General features: G+C 38.9%; 1 protein-coding gene across 1 annotated transcript in view; it reads left to right on the top strand.

Moving 5' to 3' along the window:
• The window catches only part of AFF3 (ALF transcription elongation factor 3), a 266,456-nt gene that overhangs the window by 128,078 nt on the left and 123,750 nt on the right, over positions 1-14,628 (top strand). The window contains exon 5 of the mRNA XM_058825605.1: positions 12,533-12,619. Within this exon, the coding sequence (XP_058681588.1) occupies positions 12,533-12,619 (87 nt within the window). The remainder of the gene's footprint in view (positions 1-12,532; positions 12,620-14,628) is intronic.

Here is a 14,628-nt window from a genome sequence, read left to right as displayed (position 1 = left end):
TTTATATGTTTTTAAATGAGAATGTAAAGGCCAAGGGCATTTTTTCCTATTTAATACTATTAAATCCATCATTAAATCTCTCACTGAACACTGGGAGAATTTAATGGTGCCCTCAAGTGCCGATGCTGATGCTTGACTGTGTTAATATTGTTGTATATACAGATACAATAAATAACACTTAGCTAAGGTAGTGTTAGCAACCTTATTGGGTATATCAATACAAATAGCTGCTCTAATGAGATTAAGCATCAGAAACCAACAGCAATGTGAGTTGAGGCACTGAGGCTAGAATATGGATAGGGATTCAACACATTGAACCTATCAATAAAACTGAACAGACTCTACTAAAAGCTTTACTGCTAGTTGGCATTAAAGGATTAATTTGAAAGTACAGTTTTTATCTTTTCTCATCTCACTTTATCACATCCTCTGTCTTAAAACTCCTCTTTTTCTGGTGCACAAGTATTATGAATGCTTCTATTTGCTGAACAGTCTGCAAAACCCTTGGCAGGTCATGGTGCTTTGCCTTGCTGTAACACAAGTTCCCTTTGGTTGATGTAATCCAGCACTAGGAATGCACTGGGTTTGTACCACTGGTATTTTTTATGTCTGGTATTCTGAACACAGAATTGCACTAGTTGAGTCACTTGTAGATCACTGTTTCTTCTCTCCACACTACAAACTACATCCTTTGGATGTAGCTGCCTTGCCCATGCAGATTATTTTAAGTCGCCTTCTTGCAGGAGCCCCAAATGTTCATTATTATAGTACTTTTTTACCAGTGCAGACATCTCCAACTGACTCCATTGCATTTTGAGGGTATTTGAAATTTATGGTTTTATTGCTAGTAGGGAAAAAAGCTTTATGTTGTGGTCTTTCTTCTGATGGGCTTCTACGTATGCTAAAGCTTAGAAGGATATATCCACTGCTTTGTTTTACTAAGAAACTCTTTCAAAGTGAAAAAGAACTGACCTAAAGGACTAATTTTAATCAACAGGGGTGAAAACTTTGCTTGGGCAGAGAAATCCCTGAAGGCTTAAATGGATATTAATTGCTACATAGACATTATCTAAACCTTCTCATTTCAGTGAATTGCAGTTTGATGCTTCTTATAAAGAGGAATCAAAAGAAATTAATGTTTGCTACAATGAAACAACCTTTTGTGATACTCAGTATTTTAAATTTCCAATGCTAAGGCAGTTATTTCTGTTTCTCTGCACTCTGAAAAATAGGTAACATAATTAAATAGTGGTAAAGATATGTCCTGTTTCCTTTTTCTTTATGTATTACTTTAATTTTTCCACATGATTTCTAAGAGATTAAAAAAAAGAAAACATATACATCCTCATTTTTAAATGTCAGCAAAGGAATGTTAATTAAATTGTAAAGTGGATAAGTAAATCATGTAGTTAAGAGCTCAAAAATAAACAAGCATTTGTAACCATCTTATTTCCTTGCATACCTCTATCATAATGTAGCCTATAATTTCACAATCACCTACTGTTTGCTGGCAAACATATTGAGGAATTTTTTAGAGAGTCATAAAAACTTTTGCTAGCATCATTTTTCATATCATTCTAGCTGTAAAACCAAGCTGTCTGTGGTGAGAATCTGGTACAGCACCGGCAGAGAATATCTAGAAATGGTGAGGCAGCCTGACATGCTGTCTCAAAAGGTTTGCTGTGCCCCATACAGGGCCTTTGGCAGTTCAAGTTAAACAGTTAAAAACTGTTTCAAAGATTTGTTTATTTTGCTTTCTAATAATTTAATGTGATTTTCATTTTAGTTAAAATGGCTTAAAAATCATTGCCTTTTTTAAAAATAGATGCAAATTTCTTATGCAGACAATAATGCATAAGATACTGATGTTAATCTATTTTTTAATGAAATAAATGATGTAATGGATGAAGCCAGAACATGTTTTCAGAGTTGAAAGAAATCTTCAATGTATATTTTCATACCCTGTACTATTTTTTCCATCTGGAACCGCAGATTGGCATTGTCACCCTCAGTGCCATCTACGTCAAGACAAGGGTTTTCTTAAGGGACTTTCTGACTCAAGATTCTTTCAACCTTAGTTCCAATTTTATGAGTTGTAACTCATAATAATTCTATGGTACTTACAGAGATTATGGGGATGCTGGGATGCCTAATTCAGGTTTGCAGACTACCTTGCAAATGAAAGCCAGTGCATATAATAAGCACGAAATAGTTTCAGGGCTTAAAACAGACAGAGCTTGAGACAATAATAGCTTTGAGGAACACACTTAATATAAGCACTAGACAAATTGCACAGCTACAGAATGGTCCCCTTCACTGCTCCATGGCTGTGTTTGCAGCTAGAGAGAGGCACACACACAAAATGAGCTTTAACAAGAAATGCCAGATTGCCTAGGGACATCTGAGGCAAACAAAGGGGCTCTGCCTGCCTCTGACAGCATTGCAAAGGCCACCCCATGTGTTTCAGGGAGAAATTGTAAGTGCTGTTTCATGCCCATGGAATCTGGAAAATATGGAAGCTAAACCTTAAAGCATCAGTGCTGGCTCCTGAGCACAGGAAGGTGAGCAGAGCTCCCAGCCAGGCAGGCTCCCTGCTTGTGCACAGTGCCCTCACAAGGACTCCTGACACACAGTGCTGCTGGCAAGCCTAACATCTCTTTGCACAGCAGCAAGGGACTGGCCTCCAGCCCTCTCCCCACTCTTCTAGAGGATGGTCCAGATCTTAGGTCCACTGATGTGCCCCATGCTGTCTTTCTGCAGGCCATAGCAAGAGTGTTGGGCAAATGCCTCCATTGTGTTTATCCCCACACTCAAATCCCCAGGGTTTATTGCGGTGCATCAGGAGCTTATGAAATTGAAAGCAGCAGAGGACAAGTACGGACTATAGGTTACTGATACATAAGAAAATAAGAAACTTCTTATTCTGTGTTTTCTAAAGCACAATGGGACATGCCTTTCTCACAGTCACTCCTTTTGTGGTCAGTACTAACATTCACATGTGAATGCAAATGGTTCATGTGTTTTCTTGACTTACAAAGTATGTATTGACAATGATAAATGCTGAGGATTTTAAGAGACTGAAAAATAAACAAGAAAATCACACTTAGCTGCATTTTAGGTGTGAGTCTGAATAGTGTATCTTATCACCCAGAATGACTAATGCTCTGACCTGTGTGGCAAGCCAGATAACTTCAGCCACACTCCTGTCTTGAACCTATTATCTTGTATTTGGCTGAAGCACATAATTTGGAAAAACATCCTTTATCTTATGACTTGAAGAGATGAAGATAGGCATTTTCATAGCACTGCATCCCTGCAGTGAACCACCAGCTCATGAGAAGTTGTTCTTTTTTCCCTACCTTCACCTTGCCATTTGGTTCTTCTATCCATTGCCTTACAAGATGTGTACTGTAACCCTAATGATGTTAGTGAATTTTGTCTTTTTCTATTATTGTGGACTGGCAAGAGTTTCCCCTGACTTTTTAAGTCATGTCTTGTGAGTCCTATTGAAGGTGTTGAGTAGAGGTTCTGCCTTTCCTGGGGACACTTCACAGTTAGCTCCAAATAGGTTTGCTAGAAGTCATGTTACAGGGGGTTTTCCCCCATGAAGATGCTTACACAATTCAAGCCTAGTGGCTCTTAGTGTAACAGAGCTGATTTCATCTGTGATCTTTTCTCTGTTCCTTTTTTTTCCCACTTCTTCAGAATTCCCAGCATTTCTGAAGAAATGTGTTCAAGGAAATGCACTATTACAGCATTGGCATAACCAGTTCTGTTGTGCTACCATATCCAAATGCACCCCAATGCACCCCAATGGATTGAGCTCTTTGGGCAAGAGTATGACATGTGAGATATTTGTTTTTAGTTTCCTGTCCTCTGATTATCTCTAACACCTTTCTGGGTACAGTGTCCCAGTCTATGGTGTTCCTAATTTCTGGACATGAACCTATGTTCAACTCTGTATACCTCTGTACCCTTACTGAACTGTTGCCTTCAGACATTGCATTGTGCCACTGTGCTACTTCTAGAATACAAACCAGCAAGATTTAACATCTTTCTGTCAATTCAGATCTAGGAGGCACATGATGTAACCTTGAGAACAGATGGCTGAATTCACATACACTGAAGCACACAGTGCTACACTGATTTCTTAATCTCATTCAGAATAAATGACTTGTATATGAACAGATTCCCCAAGTTGTCAGAGCATCATAAACAAAATTGTCTGCTAATTGCAGTCAGCCACATCCATGCAAGGTTGTCCAGGAAGGATTTACAGGCTGCTTTGCCTTGCAGAGCCTCTTTGTTTTATGGCAGGGAAAAGGGAAGGAGGGGCTCTGTCTTGATGCTCAGCTCTTCAGTCCAAGGCTCCAGCCTGCTATAATTTTCACCTGTAAATTTAACAGATTTAATTTAATTTCATTAACAAACCACAAGTGCAAAACCTCTTGGAACTTTATAGAGCTACATTTGACAGCATTTTAACTTCTAATACTCTAATTCTGACTTTTTCCTTTTTATGGATTTTTCTTACCCTCTCTATCATCTTTTCACACTGACCAATTTTGTTGTAGTAGCACAGAACAGAAGCTTCCTTGCTTCTTGTTATGGTTGGCAGCCTTCACAGGTATGTTAGCCAAAAGGCTTTTTGGTTGTGCTTTAACCCAGAGCACAAGGTACATTTACTTCGTGTGGTGTTTGCCCACAGCTTGTGCACAGAGCACACAGGCATCACTGTGTTGCCCCTAAGTTCACAGAGGTTGACATACTCAATCAGTTAGCTGAACAAGCTGAGCTAAAAATACCAATTCATACCCACTGGTGAATCTCCACTGTGGATGCACAAAAGAGCCCTTTGAGTGAGGCCCAGGCTTTCAGGAACCAAGTAAGTCTTTATGGTACCCCCAGTCCTCTTAAAGTGGCTTAAGGGGTATGAAATTGGAATTAAGAACAAATTAGACTAAACCAATGACATATTATTTCATCCGATCAGGGAGTGATCCAGGACCACTAATGTACCTATCACAAAGCTTCCAGTCTCCCACAACATAAGAGAATGGAAAATTTATTTTAAAAAAGATAGATTTTTTTTCCCCCCACAAAATTTGCTTCAATGACCTCCCTGCCTTTAGCAGTGTATTTTTGTCTGAATTAAAGGAGTGTTTATATTAGAACATTGCATGCATTTGTGGAAAAGATATTTCAGTATTGATAAATATTTACCGTGATGGTATTTCTGTCTTCTCTAAACCGCAGATGTTTTCCTTACTAAATGTATCTGGTTTTCAGCTTTGAACATTTTTTCTGTGCTTTCTTGTCTGTATTAATACAATAATCCATCAAAACAAGAGTAAGACCCTGACCAGTGTCCTGCTATTTTTTTTCAATAGCCTTTGTTTTAATTTCTTGAAATGTTTCAAGAGCAATTCTGAGGCCACTACCATTGCCTAAGAATTAACATGCTTGTTACAGTCTCTGAAAATGTCAGCTATATGCACTTTTTCATTATTATCTGAAATCATGCAGAGATCTGGACCTTGAAGTATCCTAGGTCTTTTCCTCTCCTCTTTTTCCTCCCCCCACTCCCAAGAGGCAGCTATTCATCTTCATTAGCCTCTTCTGTTAGCTTGCTGCCAACTGAGACTAGAAAACTAGCTGCATCAGTCTTGCATGGCAATTCAGGAATTAGAATCCATAGTCCTTGAGTGCAGGAGGTTAATGTACTAATAAAGATTGTACCTTGATTAACCACATCATCTCAGCTTGCCCAAGCAAGGTTGGTTTTCAGACAGTTTGTTGTATCATACGGCTCAATGCATTCATCTAGAAACACAGCTCACTAGCTAGGAGGAGATATTCATCTTTGTGACTAAAGGAGAAATTGTACTTTTTTTTTTTCATTACAGTGAAGAATATTTTAAAAAAATAAGGAAGTTGTCTTAATGCTGTTCTGGGATTTACCTGTAAAAGAACACCTTCCTTTCCTAATAGGGGAGGGGAGGGAGTTTTGTCCTAAACTCTGATATGAGAGAGCATGACATGGTTTATAAGCTAGTTACCTTGTTTTTAGAATGAAACCACATTTCTTTTAGGTATTCATAACTTCTTCTAGACTTACAGGCTCATTTATTCCCCCCCAAAATGAATAAAAATTTGCAAGCCTCTATGTTAAAGAATTATAATCATACAAATGAAGGACCTAAATAAGTCAGTTTGATAAGTAAGCAGCTGTAGCCTTCTTTTACATTTATCTGTCCTAGATTGCTGAACCTTGACTAAGTGTTGAGGTTATTTTCAGGATGGTTCCACTAAAGCAGAGATAACATATTCCAAACAGAAACTTATTGCACTGGCATTTCTGATTTGCTGTAGGGCGAATTGATCCACAGATCACGTTGCAACTGCTCATGATTTAGAATGGTTTAGTTCTGTAGATACCAAATATCTGGAGGTTTAATGCTGAACACATTATTTAGTGCTGCAGTCGGCAAAATTTCTTACCTTTTTCCTTTTCATGGGCCAAATATCTCTTTTTTCCTTCCAGTGCATGCCTATGAGCACACACACACGCACAGACACAGATACACACACACACACGCTCCCAAGTCCTGTTACTATCAAGTAGTTTCTGCTGATGACCATCTGTGCACATCTGAAGAACCAAGCACAGCAAAAATGGCACAGTCACAAGCTACACAATTACCTTTATTTCTTTGTTTAGAACAAAAAATATTCCTTGACAAGCACTTGCCCCTGGATTGCCATGTATCTTTGGACATTATACCGATGAAGTCTAATGAAAGGAATTCATATTACAGAAAGCAGCAGAGCATTTGGAGAGCCTTGGGACTGGTGCCAGAGGGGAAATGTGGTAGAATGTGTTTGCAGCAGATTGCTATGAAAAAAGTGACTCCTGAAATCATTTTAGCAGGAGTAGGAGAGACAGAAGAACTGCTGACTGAGGTTCAGTGCTGAACTGGCACCCAGCTCAGTGTCCTTACTGCAATTCAGCACCACGATAGGGAGCTCACTCTAGTTCCCTTATTTCATCCTTCAGTTAGTGGGTGAAGCCATGTGTGCTGCTTATCTCAAGTTTGGAAAGCATTTTGCATCATACATGGCTAATATTAATTATAAATTAAAACCCACCCAAATGAGTGAAGAGAACATAAGTGAAAAAGGAAACAATAGAAGCTGGAAAATTACGACGTATTTTGTCAGGTGGTGATGGTTCTGAATAACAAGTTATCAAAAGGATAATGACCATTAAGAGATACTCACATGGTAAGCAGAAAATTATCAATTTCTCCAAGGAAATTGTGGGACTGATGAGGAAGTAGAAAAAGAGTTCTAAGTATGGATAAGTGACATCATAAAGAAACAAGATGAAACAGCTTTATCATTCCATTTTATAGGTGCATATTGGAGGTTTAGGTTAGAAAAGTTGCAGCAATGACAGATACAGAACCAATTTTGAAAAAAGAAAATTGGCTTTTCACATGATAGGAACCTTACCACAGTGAAATACTGTCAGCTTCAACACAGTCCCCAAAAGTTTCAGTGTCTGACTCTTTGCTTTAGATATTTGACACTAAAATCATAGCCATGTTGTCAGCTAGTGGCGAGGAAGCTTCATTGAATTGAAAGGGATATTTGCCAACTGACAGCAGTTAAAAAGGGAGACTCGTGTTTAAAAAAAAAAGATAATATTGTGAAGATAGAAGAGTAACTAGATCAGAAGTTCTCAGACTGTGTCTTGTGATCACTTGCTAAAGGGTCTTGGAAAGCTCTGCATTAGTATTGCATGGCCTTGACTTCCAGCTGAATAAATATATCTAATGCTTCCCTAAAATCTGCATTTCAGTGTAGGCAACTACAAAGACAGATCCTCTCCAGTCCCCCTGAGCTAACCAGCAAGAGTATTTGCAAAGGAAAATTGTGTCTCACAAATCTCCTGTAATTCCTGTGACATGTCAGTAGAGCAGTGGATGAAGTTGAGTCAGCTAAAATAATTTTCGAAAGGTGTTTGACAGGGGCCTTTATGAGGTGCCACAAATATTTCTTAAATCATCATGTGTAGAGAGATAAAATATTATGAATCAAAAATCAGCTAGGTGAGCACAAGCAGAGAGGAGGATTAAACAGTTGGTTTTCTTAATGATCCAGTGATAAGTTCTGGTTTTGGCACTGAGTGAACAGCAAGATTATGCATGTGGTAAGACTTTAAATCTAGATGATACCCATCTCCCTGCTTGTTATTAATTAGGATTTTTCTGAATCAGTTCAACCATTCCTGGTATCATGTGCCACACAGCAAGACTGATGACACTAGATAAATAGCATTGCCTTAAATCTAGAGTGAGTACTATTATTTACCTCTGCATGGTACTTTTCCTGAAAAATTATCAACAAGCTAGGGTTAAAAGCTCCAAACAAAACACTGCCAAGCAGTCATTAATCCCCAAGAAATGTGTGGTTACTTAATTGTTGCTGCAGAAACTGAACTTGGAGCAAGGATATGCAATACTATAGATTTCTTTATTTGTAGGTTTTCCCTTCAGTGAGAAGAAAAGCCAAGTTGGCATGTTGAGTAAGATTAACTAGGCTTGGACCTTTTTAGCTTGTAAACGTGGACATTTATGTATGACTGCTGAAAAGTGATTTACTACAGGCAGAGACGAGCAGAGTTGCAGGGTTGTAGAGTTACAGTATGCATGTGAATGAGACCTGCCATCACCACCAGCACCAGTGCAAAACAACATTGCTGCAACTCTCACAAGGAGAAATGTGTGTTACAAAACAAAGAGAGGGTCTCTGAGCTGCTCCTTGGGCTGGTGCATCTGGCTGCAGGAGGAGGAGGGCAGTCTTGTCATCTCAAACAAGCTGTCCTCCAGTTGGGCAGGACATGTCATTATCCACATATATTTTTAAGCAGCCTGGTCAGGGCTTCCTTCTTTTATCTAGAAGTCTTTGTTTTCCCCACTTCTGGACCCCAAATGTCTTCTCAGTACTTTCTTTAGTTGGCAGTGTTCAGGCTTTAGGATGAAGTTAATCAGGTTTCAAGAAGACTATAAATTGGTTTTAAATTGGGCCATTATCTTGTAGTGGCTGGAACATTTTCTGGTGCCAGGTGTTTCTGACTTATTTTTTGTTTGATTTCTGCTAAAAAAGATCCTACTTTTTTTCTCTTTCAAATTTAAAAAGCCTTTTGTGTCAATCAATGTTCTATCACCAGTTTGAAGGTGCTAAGGCTCTTAAATACATTTAAATTTTCATCAGTCCTTTTCAAACAGTTTTCAGTCCATCAGGTGCTTTTGGCAGTACTGCCCAATGCCAAACTTCAAAGACAGGGAATTTTCCTGAGAAGAGAAGATGGGCATGAAAGTTCACTTTACAATAAAAGTTGAGTCTTTTCTGTTTAGTTAGTTAAATAGTTGCCATTTAGGCTTGAATTTTCAGACATTTCACACCATGTACCAAAAAGAAAGATCTCAGTATAATCATATGTCCCTCCTAGTGTTTTGAATCTGTCTCAAATATCTTTAGAGAGAGTCTAAAATCCTAAGACTTGGCACACTTGAACATATTCTGGATTTGTTTCTGCTTGATCTTGCAAAGTGTTGACATTTTCTGGACACCTATATCCTTTCTCCTGATTTTTGAGGCTCTGTTTTTGGCAGCCAGAAGAAGACTCTGTGCTTAGTTTAATGTTTCTATTTTCAAGAAAACATTATACTGCATCTAAATCTTACCACTCCTCAGTGCTGACAGCCTGTTGTTTGGGACATTTTCATGGTGGCTTTCCGATTCTTTTTTCCTAATTTTATTTAATTTTATAGTTTTCTGAATTTCAAAGTGTAGAGATAAATAAACAATATATCAATACAGTGTATTATTCACAATAATACACAACTCAGGATATTATTCTAGTAAATTCATATTCAGCTATTCATGATAATGGCAATTATTAACCCTGGCAGATATCAGTAGTATTGCTAAATCTTTGTGTCAGAAAGGGTTACATAAAATTTAAATTATGTAGAAAGCTTTATTTTATACCACAACTGAAAGTAAAGAAGGAGAAGAGAAAGTAGTTGGGGGGAAAAAAAAGAAATACCATTAAGGCTATTTTTCATTGAAGTGTGGATGAAAATAATGTTGGAGAAAAGAAGAAATGAAAGATTCTGACATGTCAAAAAAAAAGGTCACCCTTATTTTTAATCAACACTCTGGTCCTTTTCCTGGATGAAGGCATCATTTTCAGACTCGGGCAGGCAAGGTGGGAGGAAAGAGCTCTGCTGCTGTAACAGATTGGTTCATGCTGGCACAGAGCAGACTCTTCAGGAGACATCTCCCTGAAGGTGACAGTGGGGTCACCAATTGTGTAACCTGGAGGAACTGCTTCTTGAGCAAATGGCAATCACAAGGACTGAATATTTCACAAGTAGGATAACTTTAGGTCAAAGCCACCAGATGTTCCCAGTCTGGCTGCCCCCATTCTTCAATTGACAGAGATAACATAAAGCATTGCCCTTTGGAAGAAAGGGACACTTAGTCATTCCCATGTGTTTTTTTGGGCTCAGCACCTCAACTTTTTGTAGGAAAAAACACTTTGGTTGGGAACAGGGTTTTAGCAGTGGAAACGTCTTTAGTCTATGTATGCAATATCATATTTCTCAGAAAATAAATGGTCCTCCAAGGGAGAAGTAAGAAGAGCAGGTGTGAAAGTGGTACTTTTTTAGATAACAGACTTAGGGTTAAATATCCACATTGCAAATCTCCTTTGTGTCAATTTATAGTCATACACCTTACTGTTGGAATATTCCTTAATACATAATTCCTTAATCTTTTGCAAACAGTAGCACATGTGCCAGATACTTGAGGCAAACAGCAATCTGATTGCCTGTGTTTTTTGCTGCCTGAGTTTTAAGAAGTTTTACTGTATATTAAAAATTGCTATATACTGTTATTGCTGGCACTTATCAGATAAGGAAGTCATAAGATGAATGATCTGTCTCAAAGAAGTGAAAAGCAAAGCAATTCTGATACTGAAACTGCAAACCAGATGATGCTCTGATTAGAGGTATGCACATAGATTACAGAAGTATAATAAATCATGCAACTTTTTAGCCTCAAATAAAATAAAAGAATGCAATTTTTATTAGGAAATAAACTGTTTATCAAGAATGCTTTAAAGGTGACATTTATTGCTAATAAACTGTGTTGAAAGGGCTGGTCCTTTCATTGGCAGAACAGCCAGATACTTTCCACTATGTAAAAAATGCAGCAGCTCAGTCCATGCCGGGTCAGGAAGCAGTTCTGTCAGCATTAATGAGGAATGGCCAAGAGACTCACACACGCTTTTTTCAAACAAGAACATTTCTTTTCTCTTTAAAAAGGAATGAGTCATGGAAATATAACGCCAGTATTATTTTGGGAGGCTGTGGATCTCTGCATGGCTCCCTGGAATATCACTGAGAAACAATTCCACAGTCAGTTAATGGTAGCAAAACCCAGCAAAGCATCTGCCAGGCAGACTCTTGATAGTGTCAGCAATCCCCTGCTTAAGGGAGGATGTTATTGGCTCTTCAGTTCTTCTAAAATACAAACCAACTTTCAGGGTTGCCATGCTTGGCACTATTTCTCATATTAATTCTCTTAAGTTACTGTGTGCCAAATACTGTGGCTGTTGGTGCTGAACATGTCAAAGAAACATGTCCATCCCTTAATATCCTGCACTAGAGAGGAACAAACTTCTTGCCTGAAGTGTTTCATTTATCCTTTCCCAGAAGCTGCCTTGCTTTGGAGACCAACTCATTCAGACTTGAATCATAACAGTATTGAGCAGATGCCTACCTTCTACCTGAAGCTGTGTAAAAGATGACTACATAAAAGTCAGGTCAAGATACATCTGTCTCTTAGGTATGAAAAAATGTCCCTCAAGACAAAACAGGGAGGAGAAAATGGTGGAGTGCAGCACCCCTTGTCTGGGGCTTGCCACACCTCTGTGTCCTGCAAGACACAAACACATTGGAGTTAGGAACTTTCCTTCACAATAATAAAGGCAATTTTAGGAACTAAATGTTAGCAAGTGGTAAGTATTTACCATTCTGACCTTGCCTGTGAAATCTTTTTTTTGTGGTTAGTCCACAGTGTGTACCCTGTTACCTGGTCATGAACTGAAATTTCCATTCCCATCTACAAAAAAATGCACATGTGTTCATCTCACCAGCCTGAATACATTCTGTGATTAAAATGTATTTGCAGATTGTCAGAAAAATCAAACTTTTTGCACTTAAGATGAATTATCTATTCAGGAAAATGAAACAGTGCTTAGGAACTGCTCTCAAGAGTCTGTAAAAATCATTGTAGCTCATGTTTTGTCTAGATTATAAGAAAACTGGGCATTTCCTAGAAGCTGCAGTAACTTAAATATTCCACTGCCCAGGTACTCTTGCTACTGATATGCTATCATTGTCTCCTTTTCTATTGACTTTCTAAATGCAGTTTGCTGAACAATATTGTTTTTCAGGAGATGACCCATTCATGGCCTCCTCCACTGTCAGCTATTCACACACCAGGAAAGGCAGAACAAAGCAAGTTTCCCTTCCCAAACAAGGTAAGGCATTCAACATCATGGGGAAACATTCCTCCTGCATCTCAAAATGTGGCCTACATAAGGACATAGTGACTGAGGTCTCTGCACTGAGGTTGATGCCCTGATGATGATCTTCTTATTGTGTGTGTGCCAGTATTCCTTGTTTTTTCCCTTCTTACAGCCTCAGCAGGGCTACACAGTCTGCATCTCTTGGCAGCAGAATTGAAGGTGGTGTGGGGGTCACAGGTGCCTCGTGGGAATGCAAAACCACAGATGTGTCTCTGGTGGGATGTCTAGATGGGGGGGCTTCTGCTGAAGCTCCTGACTGATACCTTAGGGCACAGACAGCAGGGGAAAGTCCAAAGCAAAGGGAGCTCCTCCTTGCATCCATTGCTGCTGTGTCATTTGGCTTCACCAGCTGAGATTTTGGTTGAAATCTTGGAGGAGGCCTTCACTAGTACACTGGCCTCTAGTTGGGGCCTGAGGATTGGCCATACATCTTCTGCCACCAGCCTGGCTTCAGAGGGGCAGCTTTGCTAGAGAGGCAGTCAGCCCAGTGCTGTGATGCCCAGAGGGGCCACAGAAGCATTTGCCACAGAAACTTTTGATCCCCCTAGAGACCAAAGCCACTAGTCCTGCTGATGCTCCCTTAAAACCAGCCCCACCATTGGATATGTATCCACGGTAGGATGCAGTGCAGCATGGTAAAGCTCATCAGCACAAGCTTGGGGAAATCATATTATTTATACATGGTAAGTCAGGAGGGAATGAAATCAGCTATCTTGTGCAAGAGCCAATAAATTTCACATTGTATCACCATATACTGTGTAGATGTCACAAGCATATTTCATGCAGCATTCAAGCTTGAAAGAAGGTATTGATGCTGTTTATAGTCTTTCTCCTGTTAAAGCAAGCTCGTTTGGCAACTTTTAAGTCCATTCTGCAAAATTTAGTTCAGGGAATAATTATAACTACAAAGCCAAGAAAACTTCATTTGCCTACAGTAAAACAGCTTTTCTGTGGATGAGAGTGTCACGATTTTGAAGTATCAGGGGTGTAAACCAAGACATCTCTGGCATGTTATGAAAGAAAAAGAAGGAAATAACTCACTATTTGCTTGTTGAAGGCAGACAAATGACTGAAGATGGTAGGTGAGATAGAGACTTGTTAAAATAGAGTAAGAGTCCTGTAGGAGAGAGGTGGATCAGCAGCTTGCAGGCAGGTGAAGTGCCTGATAGGGATGACAAAGTGAGGTGGTGCTTGCAGTGCTGCATTTCCTGCCACAATTATCCCCCCACAATGTGTTTGTGTGGCACATGTGCAGATGTGCAAGGCAAGGCACCTGTCAGTGGGTCTGTGTGGCCATCGTGAATCCACTTCCTCACAACTAAATGTATTGTGATAAATATAGGAATAGGAGAACCACAGAGCAGAGAGCAAAGATACATGAATAATGGTTGATATTGACTTTCTCATCTTCTCTCTGCCTGTTCATCCGTCTCTCTGGGAAATTTTCTCTTATTTTGAATTGCAGAGCCATTTCAGAGATCTACCATTCATATTTAAAGATCTTTTCCACAGTGGTTTCCTTTTCTCTTGCCAAAGAAAAATTTTAATTTTTTTAAGCTTAGGATGAACAAGATTTCATCTAGTAATATATGAGCATACTTTTGTACATATAATAACATCACAACTGTATTGTGGCCTGGGTGGTCTGCATGGCCACAAATTAGAGTGCTTTGTGTGTGATGGGAAAGAAGTACCTTAAAAAACTCACTGGAGTCCTGGAACAATCCTGTATTACTTGCCATAGATTATGAACAATCCTGTATTACTTGCCATGACTATGCTACTTCTATTTTAAAATATTTTAAAATAATTAAAAGCTATTCTGTTGCTTAATTGGTAATCTGTACAGTTACAGACATGGGAAAGGATTTGCTTTTCAGACTCCAAAATGCAAAAAATGGTTTCCTAATTTTTCAAACATGTTTTTCAAAATTTCATAAGCTAGCTATTGCTTTTCACAA

The sequence above is a fragment of the Ammospiza caudacuta genome, chromosome 2 (assembly GCF_027887145.1).
Source record: "Ammospiza caudacuta isolate bAmmCau1 chromosome 2, bAmmCau1.pri, whole genome shotgun sequence".
Lineage (NCBI taxonomy): Eukaryota > Metazoa > Chordata > Aves > Passeriformes > Passerellidae > Ammospiza > Ammospiza caudacuta.
Note: the sequence above shows the minus strand (reverse complement) of the source record. Positions and strands in the feature narration are given on the sequence as shown.